A 17,451-nucleotide genomic window follows, 5' to 3' on the forward strand; every position below is an offset into this window, starting at 1 on the left:
TGATAATAAAGTAATCAGTAAAGTAACTAGATTACTTTTTTGAGGAGTAATCAGTAATTAGACTACTTTTTCAAGTAATCTGTGACAACACTGGCTACCACCTACACATTGGGAATGCATACTACATCGGCAAATTGGAGGTTTCATGCACTTTTGGGATTCCGTCTACACGCAGTTTTCCCCACACATAATGGTCGCGTAAACGCGGAATTTAAATAACAGCAAAAGTCACTTTTGCGTTATTGTGTAAGATTGTTGTCGTGTAAATGTGGCCTAAAAAAATGTGGAGGGCGGATTTCCACAGAAAACGCACCTAGTAGAGTATGGAATGTTGAAACACATTGAGGGCGGATTTCCACAGAAAACACACCTAGCAGAGTATGGAATGTTGAAACACATTGAGGGCGGATTTCCAGAGAAAACACACCTAGCAGAGTATGCAAAATTAAAATGTTCAATTATCTCCTAAGTCAGTGAAATCAACAGCATGTAATGTTTTACGAACCACAAAAAAAAAAAAGAAAAAAAGAAAAGAAAAGAAAAAAATTCCCAAATGCATTTAATCACAACCAGTGTTGGGAATCTTACTTTGAAAAGTAATTAATTACAGTTAGAAATTACTTCTCCCAAAAACTAATTGTGTTAGTAACTAGAGGTGTGCAAAATTTCCGATTCGAAGATTCGCGAACGATTCACAAACATCCAAATTCCGATTATTGAAATATGTCAAGTAAAACGGAAGTAAAACACACTCAGCACGCCGCGCGGTCTTCGGGACGCAATAAGAAATGGCGCGAGAGTAGCTAAACATCATGCTTGTCATTACCCGGCCCCTCGGGTAATGCCAATGCTCAACTCACGGCTCTAGCTCAACTCATGCCGCGAGATAAAAAAACAACAACATACCTGAATGCTGCCGACAGCTGCTACAAAGTACATCCATATAAAGCGCTTTGAGCGCCTTGAAAGGTGGAAAAGCGCTATATAAGTATAACACCATTACCATTACCATAATGTTACGGCAGATATATTTATATAGGACTAGATGCGAAATAGACTTGGTGGCGTTAGCAGCACATGTAGAGAAAGCTATATGCGGGCGTCAGTAAAGGGCCGCCATCTTAAAGCAGTAGACTTCCCTGCAAGGCTGTTGTAGCGAACCTTCCAAGCGAACCTAATTAACTTTTTATCTAAAATACTCCTAAATCGGTAAAATATTGACTTGAATCTATCTTTAAAATAGTTTTAAAACTTTCACATGTCGAAAGTACATAAAAGGGAAATTATGGAATAACGGGAGCAATTTTAGCAACTTTAACGGTTGATTCACAACATTAAATTAATTGAATGTAGTTAAAAGCTGCTGATACAGAATGGGGATTTGAGAATATTATTTATCGTTTTTAACTGTTAACTTGATACTGAAATAGTCGTTTATTTAAGCTTGCGAGGGTTTTTTATTTTTTTAATTTAATTTTATTTTTACAGTTTTTGTAACTAAATTAAACTATTTAAAAGCAGCTAATAGCGGGGGTCATCAATACTCGATTTATAATCGAATCGTAGCCTCTGAATCGTAATCGTAATCGAATCGTTAGGTGCCCAAAGATTCCCACCTCTATTAGTAACTCAGTTACCTGAATGTAAGGGGAATTAATTACTTGACAAAGTAACTGGTGATAATTTTCTATTATTATTTTTTTATTCTTAAAAAAAAAAAAAAAAAAAAAAAAAAACAGGTCACAATCTGAAGTTTAAAGGTTTTTTTGGGACTATTGGCCCTAGCCCAATTCTTTACCCTAAACTTAATCAGACACAGGGGGTATAGCGGATATTGCGATAACTAAATAATAACCTTTGCTATGTGTGGAAGTCATTAAATGTTGTGAATCAACCGTTAAAGTTGTGAAAATTGCTCCCGTATTGCATTAGTTCCCTTCCATCTATTTTCGACATGTGTAAGTTTTAAAACTGTTTCATCATTTAAAGTTATTTTTTTCCAATTTAGGAGCATTTTAGATAAAAAGTGACGAAGGTTCTCTACAACAGAGCCTTCATGAGAAGTCTACTGCTTTAAGATGGCGGCTGTTTACTAACGCATCTAGTTCTTTATTATATATGTTGCTAATGCCGCCGTGTCTGTCATTTGGATCTAGTTCTGTAAATATGTGATATCTACCCAGGCATCATGTGGGCGTAGTTTGTAGGCTATCGGCTAGTGGTATTATTGGAGCCACCTAGCATAGTAGCATCGCGTTTGCAACGGCGTCACACTCCCTTGCCTCCTCGCCACTCCTGCTCTGCTCTCTCGTCTCCGTGAGTCCGTCTTATTCCAGACTTTTCTCGCGTCAGTCAACCAACATTGCAACACGTAGTAACGCACGCCTTTCCCGCTTCAGTAACGGTAACGGCGTTGCCAAGATGAGAAAAGTAATTAGATTACCCCGTTACTCAAAAATAACGCCGTTATGTAACGGCGTTATTCCCAACACTGATCACAACATAGGGCTACATTATTTTGTAATACACCTTATTTTACTCACTAGGTCCGTCTTGTGGAAATCTTGGTGGTCGGACGAGTAGTACGTTGCGTTTTTTCCAAAGCCGTTATCAGCAGAGACCTTCGGTGGCTGCGCATGCTGTCTGAAAGTGGCACTTTTAGGTGTCCAGAAGAAGAGGTGGACGGATTCACGGACACAGCGTTCGATGTCAATTTCTAGGTGGAAAAAAATGTCCAAAATTAGTCAACACGCTATCAGTTAGCGCTAGGGTTGTTCCGATCATGTTTTTTTGCTCCCGATCCGATCCCGTTTTAGTTTGCCTATCTGCCGATCCCAATATTTCCCGATCCGATTGCTTTTTTTTTTTGCTCCCGATTCAATTCCAATCATTCCTGATAATTTTTCCCGATCATATACATTTTGGCAATGCATTAAGAAAAAAATGAATAAAACTCGGACGAATATATACATTCAACATACAGTACATAAGTACTGTATTTCTTTATTATGACAATAAATCCTCAAGATGGCATTTACATTATTAACATTCTTTCTGTGAGAGGGATCCATGGATAGAAAGACTTGTGACTTTGTATATTGAGACTAAATATTGCCATCTAGTGTATTTGTTGAGCTTTCAGTAAATGATACTGAAGGCCATGCCCAATGCATGATGGGAAGTGGAAACATGACAAGTGAAACCACGACTGTGCGTAGTGCTACCAATTCATATATCTTCTCTGCGATGGGATATAACTTAAGGTGTTAAGAAAAAGATTAATTGCTACTGTTCTTCCCCAGATTGCGTCCCACGATATTTCTAATTGTTGAGAGAGGGATTGAAAGACTATGGCTAATTAAAATAAGGTTCCAAAGGCTGCCAATATTCACTCTACTCAATTTACGCTGCCTTTTAGCTCTCTATATAGGCAAAACGGCGCCATTACAGTTGGAGCGCGACAATGCGTGAGCGGGTCGTGCAGCTCATGCATTAATTGCGTTAAATATTTTAACGTGATACATTTTTAAACAAATTAATTACCGCTGTTATTGGGATAGATTTGATAACTCTACCTCAAGCCTATACTAAAGACTCTAGATAAGTGTAACATATTATGTCTGTAACGTTAAATACAATTAGAAAACGATTTAATAAAAAAAAAATATATATATATATTAAAAAAAGGCATGGCCGATATTTTTTTGCCGATTCCGATACTTTGAAAATGACGTGATCGGACCCGATCGATGCCGATCGATCGGGACATCTCTAGTTAGCGCTGATTCTCTGTATATTTTGATGACAATATGTAACGTAGATGATAAAATTCCTTGCAATTTCACATTTTTTTAGGTGTTGGACTTTTTTTTGCTCTCGCACGCATTGGATCACAAAAGGGTGAACTTTGTTCAATCCTTGCTTGTCAACAACAGTGCCTTTTCGGATGCTCATTTTATCTTCATAATTTATCCTATCCCTGTGTCTAATTTCCTAATAGGTGATTTTTGAGCATTCTAAAATAGTTGTTTATTGCTCCTGTCCCTGCTTTTTTGTGTGTTGCAGGCGTCAAATTTTAAATGAGTGAATATGTGCAAAACAATGACATTCATCGGTGTGTACTGTAAATATCTGGTCCTGGTAGTATATTCAGTTGAGTATACTGGAGCTGAAACGAATAGTCGAGCAACTCGAGTAACTCGAGTTTAAAAACTGATCCGAGTAATTTAATTCACCTCGATTAATCGTTTATTTTGACAGCTCTAAGCATCACGTTTAGCTCGTTCTACTTTTAATGCGGGACCACGCGCTGATGTCACGTGCGTAGAGGAAGAAGCAAAAAAACTTACTGCAGCCGACAGCCGCTACAAAAGACGCCGACGTTGCTAAAAAATAGCCCGCATGATGCTACGTTGGTAGCAGGTAGCGTCTGATGCGTCTCATAGAGATCACATGTATGTTGAACTAGATGCAAAATGACAGACTTGGCCACGTCTGGGCAGCGTTAGTAAACAGCCGCCATCTTAAAGCAGTAGCGCGCTATGCGCTAATAAAGAGCGCTAAGCGCTAATAAATAAGATTAACGTTACTGTCACTAGCTCACGTAACGTTAGCCCTGCGGAGGGCTAGGTTTCTATCAATTATAACCACTGTCGATGCGTGGCTAACGTGTCTTACATACAGGCTTTAACATAACATAGCGTTGTGGAGGGATGAGGGTGTAAAAGAAATACTTATTAATGCTAAATATCAATTTTAGCTCAGTAGTCATTGCTGGATAAAACACCAAGTGGCACTGGTCCCTAATGTGCTCCAATACAGCCTGTATCATACATTTATTTTGAACACTGCAAAAACTCAAAATCCTATCAGGACTTACAGTTTAGACTAACTTAAAACTTAACTAGAACTTAAAAATAGCTTGACACAAATAGAAATTCAATTGAAACACGTGGGAAAAAATTCTAACTGTTAAGTGATGTGTGTTATCGAGCGTAATGGCATTTTTAAGTAAGAAATATATATATATATATATATATATATATATATATATATATATATATATATATATATATATATATATATAACATTTAATAAGATCTAAAAGTTTTTTTGAGTGAAAGCAGTGAATTAGTCTTTTTTTTAAAATTCTAGTTACATCTGAGATGCAATTGTTGGCTGTTTTCAACAATGTACATCGAAAATATAGACATTGATTGACTGAAAATGGTTCAATATTAGATGAAATGTCTTATTTTCTCATGTATAGTCATAATTGCTCTTCACCTAAAAATATGTTTGATCCGATTACTCGATTAATCGATAGAATTTTCAGTCGATTACTCGATTACTAAAATATTCGATAGCTGCAGCCCTAGAGTATACTGTAGCCTAAGAAGGATTTGCAAGTCTTTGTACAGTATATGTTTTGTACATTGTTTTTCATTTACTTTTAACATTCATCCCTTCAGCCATACATCAACTACTGCTTAATCCAGGGTCGGGTCACAGGGGCAGCAGCTTGGGGCAATAAGTATGCCCACACATGCTCTGCGCCTCTCACCATGGGCAACTCCAGAGTGGAAGAGAGTACAACCCCTGTCAAGAGGATTGGTACCAGAACCCAAACTGTGTGTGGAGGCGAGTCCGACTAAATCTAGTTGAAACTTCTCTGCCTCACACACCAGCTCTGGCTCCTTCCCTGACAGGGAAGAGGTGACATTCAATGTCCCAAGAGTTAGCTTCTGTAGCTGCGGGTTTGACCGCCAAGGCCCCGACCTTTTGGCTGCTGCCCAACTCCCTATGCACCCTTAGACTCCTCCCACAGGTGGCGAGCCCATTGGAAGGGGGACCCACGTTGTCTTATCGGGCTGTGCCCGGCCGGGCCCAATGGGTAAAGGCCTGACCACCAGACGCTTGCCTTCGAGCCCCACCTCCAGGCCTGGCTTCAGAGGGGAGCACCCGGTAACCTACGTCTGGTCAAGGGAAACCTGGATCCATTCATTTTTTTCGTCATAAGATGTCTTCTGAGAAATGCTTAGTCTGGCATCTCACCTAGGACCTGTTTGCCATGGGTGACCCTGACAGGGGCATAAACAATGTCGTATCCATGCCAAGCCCGAGGGGGCAGTGCAGATTTACTGGGCGACAGAGAATGATGCACTTTGACCCCACCAAGCTCCCTCAGCCCGGAAAAAAATATGCTCGCCCATTCGAAGCGATGTCATTTTTCTTTTGTTCAAAAAGTCACAAAAATTGAAACGTTCAACATATTTAATTAAAAAATATTATTAAAACAGTAAACTAAAGCTGACATTCCGCCATATTTGCTGTTTTTAATGTTTAGTCGCAGCGCTGCGCACACCCAATGTGACGTGTATGAGTGCTGACGTTAACAGCGCGGTCTCGCGCGGCAGGAGCCTTTGATATGCATGCCGAGGAAGCCCCCCCACCCTCAACCCCCCGCAATCGGATTCTTTCACTTTGGAGGCAGGATTCAGAATTTTTCGTTTTCGCCTTCCGTCTTCGCCGGCACTATATGCACGTGAGGCGAGTCCGCAACTCAGTCATTGCGTCGTTGAGTCGCCATGTAAACTGCCCCTTAGACAACGTATCCCCTTCACAACGATAAAGTGATGACTCACAGAGGAGTTTACTTTCACCTTACAGCCTAACTTCCTTGAAGTTGGGGTTGGTCATTGTTGAATTCGGAGGAAATTCCATGACAGTATGATCTGCTGATAATTAGCGAACCTTTGCCTTACAAACATACTCCTACACACTGTACTTGCCAACGGTGTGACTAAATTTTAGCCTGCTGGCGTGCAGGAATTCAGACCACACTAGTTCCTCAAGACTAACCGATACACAAGTGCTCAACTCCTACAGGAAGCATTTGTTTTTTTGTTTGTTTAATATTTAAAATGTTCACGATCCGATTAAGTGATCAGGGCTCTGGCCCAAAAATGTCATTTTCAGGGGATCAGAATTGATCAGGTTTTTAAAATGTATTGCTTCTTAAATGTTATTTTTTAAGGGTTACAAAGCAACATGTTAATCCAGTGTGATACAAGAATATTTCCAAGAGAAACACAAATGTTTTATACTACATAACCTAACATAAAATGTTGGAGACAGATGAAGCGACAGTACCGTAATTTTCAGACTATAAGACTCACCTGAATATAAGCCGCCACCAACCAAATTTGACTTGAAAATGACATTTCATAGATAAGCTGCACTGGACTATAAGCTGCAGCCGTCCTCACAATATTATGGGATATTTACACCAAAAGATATTAACCGGTAACGCTTTATTTGACAGCGGCATCAAACGACTGTCATAAGACCAAATGAACGACCATGAAGCTTTGAACCAATTGGCTGCAAAACTTCATTTGGCCATCACTGCTTCCTTGGGGGAAACAGTCAACCTCTGCTGCCACCTGCAGTCGAACCTGTTGTTGTCCAACATGCCTCCTAGCATGCATTGCAGTCCTACAGATATCAATAACAATCAAAATTCATGTTCTGTGCTATTTATTTATTCAGTTACAGTACTGTTCCAGATGTTTCATTAATTGCTAGTTATGGTATTTGGTAACACTTTTATTTGACAGTGGCGGCATGAGACTGTCATTAGACAATCATAACTATGATATGACGCTTTCATGAACATTAATGAATGCTTATAACAGATGTCATTTAGTTTTATCCGGCAAATTATCTTACTTTTGAATGGATGTAAAAGATACCATCTGGACATAAATGGAGTTACTCACATAATTAGCCGGATGACGCTTAACTCATTCACTCCCAGCCATTTTCACCGTAGCAAGGCCCTTCGCTCCGGCCGTTTTACTGGATTTTGACTGATTTTGAAAGGCCCACAGAAAATTCTGTTCTATTGCCAGTGTTGTCAGTAACGCGTTACTAGGTAACTTCAGGAACGAGTAATCTGACGTGTTCATTTTTCCAAGCCAGTAATCTGATTAAAGTTAGTTTCCCTAGTGCCTGTGCGTTACAATTTTGTTTTTGCCTCATAATGTACAGTGCCTTGCAAAAGTATTCGGCCCCCTTGAACCTTGCAACCTTTCGCCACATTTCAGGCTTCAAACAAAGATATAAAATTTCAATTTTTTGTCAAGAATCAACAACAAGTGGGACACAATCGTGAAGTGGAACAAAATTTATTGGATAATTTAAACTTTTTTAACAAATAAAAAACTGAAAAGTGGGGTGTGCAATATTATTCGGCCCCCTTGCGTTAATACCTTGTAGCGCCACCTTTTGCTCCAATTACAGCTGCAAATTGCTTGGGGTATGTTTCTATCAGTTTTGCACATCGAGAGACTGACATTCTTGCCCATTCTTCCTTGCAAAACAGCTCAAGCTCAGTGAGGTTGGATGGAGAGTGTTTGTGAACAGCAGTCTTCAGCTCTTTCCACAGATTCTCGATTGGATTCAGGTCTGGACTTTGACTTGGCCATTCTAACACCTGGATACGTTTATTTTTTAACCATTCCATTGTAGATTTGGCTTTATGTTTTGGATCATTGTCCTGTTGGAAGATAAATCTCCGTCCCAGTCTCAGGTCTTGTGCAGATACCAACAGGTTTTCTTCCAGAATGTTCCTGTATTTGGCTGCATCCATCTTCCCGTCAATTTTAACCATCTTCCCTGTCCCTGCTGAAGAAAAGCAGGCCCAAACCATGATGCTGCCACCACCATGTTTGACAGTGGGGATGGTGTGTTCAGGGTGATGAGCTGTGTTGCTTTTACGCCAAACATATCGTTTTGCATTGTGGCCAAAAAGCTCAATTTTGGTTTCATCTGACCAGAGCACCTTCTTCCACATGTTTGGTGTGTCTCCCAGGTCGCTTGTGGCAAACTTTAAACATGACTTTTTATGGATATCTTTGAGAAATGGCTTTCTTCTTGCCACTCTTCCATAAAGGCCAGATTTGTGCAGTGTACGACTGGTTGTTGTCCTATGGACAGACTCTCCCACCTCAGCTGTAGCTCTCTGCAGTTCATCCAGAGTGATCATGGGCCTCTTGGCTGCATCTCTGATCAGTTTTCTCCTTGTTTGAGAAGAAAGTTTGGAAGGACGGCCGGGTCTTGGTAGATTTACAGTGGTCTGATGCTCCTTCCATTTCAATATGATGGCTTGCACAGTGCTCCTTGAGATGTTTAAAGCTTGGGAAATCTTTTTGTATCCAAATCCGGCTTTAAACTTCTCCACAACAGTATCTCGGACCTGCCTGGTGTGTTCCTTGGTTTTCATAATGCTCTCTGCACTTTAAACAGAACCCTGAGACTATCACAGAGCAGGTGCATTTATACGGAGACTTGATTACACACAGGTGGATTCTATTTATCATCATCGGTCATTTAGGACAACATTGGATCATTCAGAGATCCTCACTGAACTTCTGGAGTGAGTTTGCTGCACTGAAAGTAAAGGGGCCGAATAATATTGCACGCCCCACTTTTCAGTTTTTTATTTGTTAAAAAAGTTAAAATTATCCAATAAATGTTGTTCCACTTCACAATTGTGTCCCACTTGTTGTTGATTCTTGACAAAAAAATTAAATTTCATATCTTTATGTTTGAAGCCTGAAATGTGGCGAAAGGTTGCAAGATTCAAGGGGGCCGAATACTTTTGCAAGGCACTGTATGTAGAATGAAAAATACTGTAGTCATGTACGAAGAGCATTTCTCATCGTGGGGGGCGGGGACGGGTCACGTGTATTGCGATGCTGTATGAGCGCTGTCTCCCACGGCCGTCAACAACATAGCATTCTGACGAGGCAGCGAGGCTAACAGTGAAAGGCAGGATATATACCGCAAATAGCTGCCTTTGCTCACTGGAAATACAGCCATTACTTCACATTTCTGTCCAGTAAAGATGACAAAAATATCTTCGTGCGTTGCAAACTTTACGCTGGCTGAAAAAGACTGTCAGCCGCTAAAAACTCTACATCCAATTCAACAAGGAAGCACTTGGAATTACAGCACAACGCGACGAAACTCGAAACCTTCAGGTAACAAGACAGCCAGCACTTCTACAGTTTGTAACCAGCCTTTACGCGCATTTTATTGTCAGTGTTTGTAACCATAGGGGGAGTTTTACTTTTGTGGGGCTGGGGGCAAAGCATGTTGATGACTGAAACAAAAGTCATAAGTTTGGACACATCTAAACATTTTTACGTTTTATATATTTTCACTACCATTGTAAATCCTCTCTGAATACATCAAAACTATGAACGAACATGTGGAATGGCAAAAAAAAGTGAAATAACTGAAAGCAGTTTTTATATTCTACATTCTTCAAAGTATCCACCGTTGAGGTGTCGCCAAACTTTTGGCCAATATTGTATATATACATATATATAAAACTGTTCAAGTTCAGTTGTTGTTGGTTGTGTTAGGAAACTTTGGTTTACAGAAATTCTAAATATCCATCCTGCCTCTACAGGTGTAGTTTGGGCTTAGCAAAGCAAAAGAAAAATGAAAAATGATTTTGACCCATTATGAAATACATTGTTGGATTCTTGTTCATTTCATTAATTTTTGTTGTTTGTTTTATTGCTTTACAACTTTTATAGACAATATTTTAACAGCTAGATCTTTATTTTAAAGGGGAAGTTCAGAATTTTTGACATTAGGCTTTATCTTGGAGTTAACGGGGGTTTATTTAGTTGTTGGAGTTGATTTGAACAAATTCCGTGCAGTTTGTCAGTTATCTGTTAGTTTCAGGGCTCCGGGGTGGCTAAGCTAGCGCGAGTCAATGGTGGTTGAAATCAACTCCATCGACTAATTAAACCCCCGCTAACTCAAAGATTAAGCCTTATGTGAAAAATTCAATTACATGTGATGACATTTTGTTGTTGTCATTTTTATGTTGAGGTAGCAAAAGGAGAAAAATTGGTAAAAAGTAACTGATAAGTTACTTTTAAAGTAACTTAGTTACTTTGATAATAAAGTAATCGGTAAAGTAACTAGATTACTTTTTTGAGATGTAATCAGTAATTAAATTACTTTTTTAAGTAGTCTGTGACAACACTGTCTATTGCTATATAAACATGGAACGCACCAAAAAAAGATTAGACCCTCTTCTTTCAGCAGAAAAAAAGTAAGTTCATATCTTTTTCCATTCTTTAGAAATCAGCATTAGAAAATAACTTGGTTTGAGCAATTTTCCAATTTCTGATGAAAAAACCGAGGAAAATTTTGTAAACGCATACATTTCAAACATAACTTTGTCTTTAACACAGCTATTTTTTGCTTTAGTTACATCCCAAAGATCTGAATAATGTTTTCCTTTTACAAAATAACATAAACAACCAGACAAATAGAGCTTTTGATAGCAAAGTAACAATTTATTTACACATAACTAACTGAGAGATGACGCCGTGGTGGCCGCGACAGCGGGTTAAACTTTTCCCTCATCGCCGTCTGTCTTGTAAAGATAGATTTTTTTTAGTCTTTCTTTTGTGGTGAACACGGCGTCGTTCGCCTGGGGAACTTGTGTTCCTTGGGGGGGGGGGGGGGGGGGGGGGTTTGGCCGTGCGCATTTCTGTGCGGGACACTGGAGGGTGCGGGGGACGCGAGCGGCGAGCACGGCGGCGCGGGCTCTGCTCGGCAAGCAGCATGGACTCAACTACGCTGCACTAATGAATCGGGTTGTGGGTCTTACCAAATGCGCTACTCCCCTCAAGTGGCCAGTTTTATTGCTTTAAAATGGGTTTTGAGCTTTGTGCATTCTATCCTAGATACATGGAAACCTATAGATGCCGATTGTCAAAAAAAATGCAAAAGACGTACAAATACGTTTTTGGGACACTGAAGCAATTAAAAATAGAACGTATTTGTACGGTTTTGGGAGCAAATGAGTTAATGACATCTGTTATAAGCATTCAGTAATGCCCATGACAGCGTTGTGTCATAATTATGACTGTCTTATGACAATCTTATGATGTCGCTGTCAAATAAAGTGTTACTTAATAACGCAAATAAATCAACAAATAAGCTGCACTAGGCTATAAACCGCATGATTCAAAATGAAAGAAAAAAGTACCGGCTTATAGTCCAAAAATTACAGTAAACAATTTTGTGGTAGCTGTTGTGGGAAGCTAATGCTAGGATACAGTAGCATCAAGTCTGCAGTACGGAAATATTTTTACGTTGAAAGCAAAGCAATGTGTGCAAAGAGAGCATTTCGCAAAGTGAAAGGATATCAGTGCGTTAAACACAACCATATCAGCATTGCTTGACAGTAGCAGCTGTGGTACCCTGTCAAATCTACAAGCTGAGACAGATATTAATGTTCCGCAAAGGCAAATGCTGCTGCATCATCAGTAAATAGCTGTCTGCTACATTGAAAATCAATGAAGTCCCTAAACGAGAGACTCATGGGCGGATCTCTCGTGGTTACAGGCCGAACAAAATGAGATTGATTGACCTCAAGTATCAGGCTGATATGTGTCCGATGCTAGCAGGGAGAAAGTTGCGGCACTAGGCTTTCCCAAAAACACATGTGGCGTACTTCGAGCTCACGTACAAGTACACTTCAACAAATTTACACGAGAACGTACTTCTGCAGGCTACATAAACTGGACCCAAGGAGACAATTTCTGTCTTTCTGGCATTAAGTACAGTTTACACAATAATGAAGTAAAAAAATCCAGGCCAATGTTTTTCAACTACTATGCTGTGGCGTAGTGTCTGATGTGCTGTCGATAATCATCCACTTTCGCTTAATTGATGCAAAAATGTTTTTTGAAAATGAATCTGCAAATGTGTTATTGCAATACCCTTCCATATCAGTAGGTGTCAATGGGTTGCTAACAGAGGTGCGTATTAGAGGAGTTCCAAAAAATCGATTATTACATGCATCGCTATTCGACAGGTGACAATTCGATTCCGATTCATAATGGTTCAAAAACGATGATTTTCACTCATAACTTTATGACAGCCGCACGTTGCCGAACGAAATTCATGACACGTCTGCCGCCCGGACACCATTAACGGACGCAGGCACAACGTTATGATGGGTGCTCCCAGTTACTGGGAGAGAAATTTACTCCTTTTTAAGAGTGGAAAATAAATTGGTGGATGAGACAGGCAGACAAGTTATTTTTTAGAGCGAGAGGGGAAGAGAGGTAGTTCGTTGCTCCTTGTCTTTCCTACTGTCCAGCAGTAGTTTTAAGGCATTTCAATTGAAAAAATGTCCTGAAAGTGTTGCTAAGACCTGTGTGCGTCTATAAGAGGTGAGTACACGAACCCTCTTGTACTGTTTAGCCTGTATTGTTGTTGTTTTTGAGAGGTTAATAGTTAGCGCCGAGCGCTAAGCTAATTAGCTAGTTCGCTAACGTGTATTTCATATGCAGAACGTGTAAAACCATGATTAAGTACAGCGGTAACACTACAAACATGTGAAAAAGTACTGAAATCTGTTGTTTCGGGAAGGGAGAGAAGAAAGTGCGCGCGCTCTAATGAGTGTGTGTGTGCCGGTGTTCAGAGCAGTTGTGATTTCCATCCGTAACACTGTGAAAACAAAGTATATTGGTTAAAAGAAATATTATTTCTAAAGACACTTTGTTTGTGTCCAGAAAATGTGGAATTCCTTCCACCCGCGTAAATTTTATTGTATTGTTGTGAGAAATAAGTACTCCCTTTAAAATGGTTAATGTTTTTGCACTTTCTTGTAAAAATAAATAAATAAAAAAGCAGCTCAAGGGCAGCTTTTTGTTGTATGGCCATGTTTTCATCTTTCTTGTTGATTCATAAGAATATTTTAGATAAATAAGGGACATAAATTTGTTTGGCTACTCTATTAACCAGTACTGTACGATGCATTGATAATGGTGATAATCGTGATCATCGTCAATACCGAGATCATCGTTCAAAAATCGAATCGTAGCACCCTGAATCGTAATCGAATCGAATCGTGGGGTACCCAAGATGGCACACCCCTAGTGCGTAGTAACGCGTTACATTTACTCCGTTACATTTACTTTAGAAAAATGTACATCGAAGAGTAGTTTTACGAAGTCATACTTTTTACTTTTACTTGAGTAGATTAATGGAGTACACAAATTAAGTATTTAACATAGAGCGTTGCCATCAACATGATTCAAAAGCGCAGATTTTAACCTCTCTCCCAGTTTTTATTTGGCACCGATTAACCACGGAAAACACGAGATGTGATCATTTTAGTTTTTCTCCACTAGAGGACACTCATGCTCTTTGGACAAATAACGCTTCATTTCCGTCGTTTTTTTTTCTCTCGTCGAAATTCCATGATTTCTTTTGTATTTACTTTGAGGATTTATTTTCATTAAAAAAAAAAATACAGATGAGCTGTCCCGAGCTGATCGCGTAGTCTCACTCTTGCTCCCTCCCTCCCTCTCCCTGCTCTCTGTTGGTCAGGAAGTGAGTGCCCTGGATTTGCTTATTAAAGTTAACGATGATGACAGACCTTTAATGTTTGAACTTGCCAGAGAAGCGGACTTCAAAGCGCCGCATACGTCAATCATAGTTTCAATTGTTAAACAGTTCCTGTGGTTACTCATTGTGTGTAAATGAGCAGCTTGAGCGGATTTGAGTGGACTCGCTCAATAAAGCATTTAATACAGTCAAGCATTTTTCTGCTTTATTCTTGCTTAAAAATAATTGGGTGGGACAGTAACATTTTTAAAACTTCAAAAAAAGTGAAAAAAACATCTTTATATGTATATATTAGAGCTGTCCCGACTAGTCGACATAGTCGACGTCATCGATGACGTAAATCCGTCGACGAGCACAACATCCCGTCGACGGTTAATGAAGGGTTAAAAAATATATATGCGTGGAAAGTTCAGAATGTCGGATGCTCTGTATGCAAGCGGGGAAAGCGGCACAAAGCCAAAAAAAGCGCACCAGAGTGTCCAAAACATTGACTTATTTCAAAGAAACAACGGAGGGTACACTCTTCTGTCCTGTTTCTTCAATGCCAAGCTTGGCTGCACGTCGGCCGTGAATAAACACCTCAAATGCCGTCACCCAGTTTGTAAATTTTTTTTTTTTTCATTTTTTGTACACTAGAGGGTGCTGTCGCCTTACTGAATAATAATGTTTAATTGACAACGGGCCTATAAGTGCTATTAGTATTGTCCTTAATGCTAACTGAAAGGTTTATTTCATGTTATGGTTTATTTTATGGTATAGAAAATTATATAAGGTTAAAAGGTCATAACTATATACAGTATATACAGTAATTGCACTCAAGGGAGAGATTGTCAATGATAAGGTAATAAATTAAGGTAAAGGCAATTCATTGATATATAAATAAGGTTTAAAAGGAAAAAGGTGAAAAGTTTTTGTTAATTTCTAATTGTGTTGTTTTATTTGTGTGCACCGCAGCTCTTACGGTGTGATTACATCAAGGATGGAATAAAAGTTGTAAACCATCAGTTTAAGAGACCACCTTTTCAATCGAGATGCTACACTAGTTAATTCTATCAGCATTTGAACTCATTGTTTATTTGTGATTTATTATTGTTATTTACGTGTTTATTTGTACTTTAATAAATAATTTAAGTGTTCCAATATGTTTTTTGTGAATTGATAAGCGTCAACAAAAATTTCATTGCTAAATTAGTAAACAAAACCCCCCAAAAAATAATTTTTAAAAAAATTATTAGATTAGTCGACTAATCGTAAAAATAGTCGGCTGACTAATCGGGAGAAAATTAGTCGTTTGGGACAGCCCTAGTATATATATATATATATATATATATACATCTTTCCAATGCTAATTCTGAATAAATACATTGAACACACACACTCACAATTTTTTGGGGCGGTGGGGGTGTCACTTCGCATTTTTTCGCTTATTGCGGCGGGTTTTGATCCCCATTAACCTCGAAAAACGAGGGATCACTGTAGCCAACTTTGTGCTGAGAAAAAAAAACTTCAACCATCGTAGGCACTTACAAAGTTACTCATTACTTGAGTATTCTTTTCACCAAAATACATTTTTACTTGTACTTGAGTACATTTTTGGATTACTTTTACTTTTGAGTACCGCACTATAAGGCGCATCTAAAAGCTTTAAATTTTCTCAAAAGTGTGCGTTATAATCTGATGCGCTTTACATATGTATCAATATTGGTTAATCATGGCGTCAAATTCCCTTTACCACCCTGTATCTAGTGGACCACCACCACAAGTGCTACTACTACTACTACTACCGTAGTACTGTTGTGCCTTATAATGCGGTGAAAATTGGCCAATGCGGAAAATATTGTAACATTATTTTGAAGTAACGCTGCTCTTACTTGAGTAAATTTTTTGGCTACTCCACCCACCTCTAGTAGCTAATTACTTTGTTTAGTAGGCTAATGCGTCTAGCGGCTATAGCCAAACTACAACGGGGACAGCGATGGAAATAGTTTTTAAAAGGAAAGATGTTAAATCAGAACTGGACAAAATTCATTGAATGATGGTCAAAAGGAAGCAAATACTGCTTCTTTTCAAAGAGTCTCTGGTGTGAGGCAATAATCAAATGCTATTTTTTATTAGGATTTCCACAAGACTGTAAAGAAGAACTGAACATCGCGGGATTAACTTTCATTGGGGATGGAGTGATGCCTACTCCAATACAAAAAGCTACACTGAGTGAGTAAAAATATTGTTATAAAATGTGTTTTTTTTTGTGTTTGATTCCTATTCAATACACGACTTTATATTGTCAGTATAGGCTGCAAAAATTCATTTTTACATTTTTTGCTAGTGGTGTGCCTTGGGATTTTTGAAATGAAAAAGGTGTGCCGTGACTGATAAAAAGTTGAAAAACACGGAACCAGGCTAACCGATGTGGCAGGGGCCCCATTCCTCGGAAAGCTTGGCAAAAAGAGTCCACAACATCTTTGGCCAGACATGCTGTATTTTACTTCATAAGGTAGTAAAACAGAGTTTAGGAAGGCCGATGGGCACATGGTAGATAGCTGGCTATGGTTGTATTATTGTTTTGTTTACAGAAAGGCCAGCGAGCAAGGCCAAGAAGCATTTGCCAAAGTGAGAGTTTTAAAAGGGAAATCATGCCTCGACCATTTTGTACATTCTGAAGGTCATTGTTATTGCCACATGCTCACTGTGCCAGAATTGTGTTTTTGCTGTAGTATTTGGTTTGTGCTATGGTCACAAAAAGAGTTGAAGTGCAAATCCTTGAGGCAACAGTCTTGTGTGTTTGCCAGCAAATAACAAGAATAGCTGAAAAATGCATCACATTTGCTGTTGTCCATGGTAAGGAAACTAGTTTTGGTAGGGTGATAAGACAGCGAAGTAAAATATTGCTCGATATGGTACGTTTTAGTTGCCTTATTTGTTTTGTCAAAGGGCCAAGTCACTGTGCAGTAATAGCCAGTTGCCTAAAAACTTTTATCCATTCCTAGAGGACTGTTT

General features: G+C 39.1%; 1 protein-coding gene across 1 annotated transcript in view; it reads right to left on the minus strand.

Moving 5' to 3' along the window:
- tbck (TBC1 domain containing kinase) overlaps positions 1 to 17,451 on the minus strand; it is a 68,817-nt gene that overhangs the window by 11,740 nt on the left and 39,626 nt on the right. The window contains exon 23 of the mRNA XM_057844138.1: positions 2,544 to 2,716. Within this exon, the coding sequence (XP_057700121.1) occupies positions 2,544 to 2,716 (173 nt within the window). The remainder of the gene's footprint in view (positions 1 to 2,543; positions 2,717 to 17,451) is intronic.

Source organism: Corythoichthys intestinalis, chromosome 8 (genome assembly GCF_030265065.1).
Source record: "Corythoichthys intestinalis isolate RoL2023-P3 chromosome 8, ASM3026506v1, whole genome shotgun sequence".
Lineage (NCBI taxonomy): Eukaryota > Metazoa > Chordata > Actinopteri > Syngnathiformes > Syngnathidae > Corythoichthys > Corythoichthys intestinalis.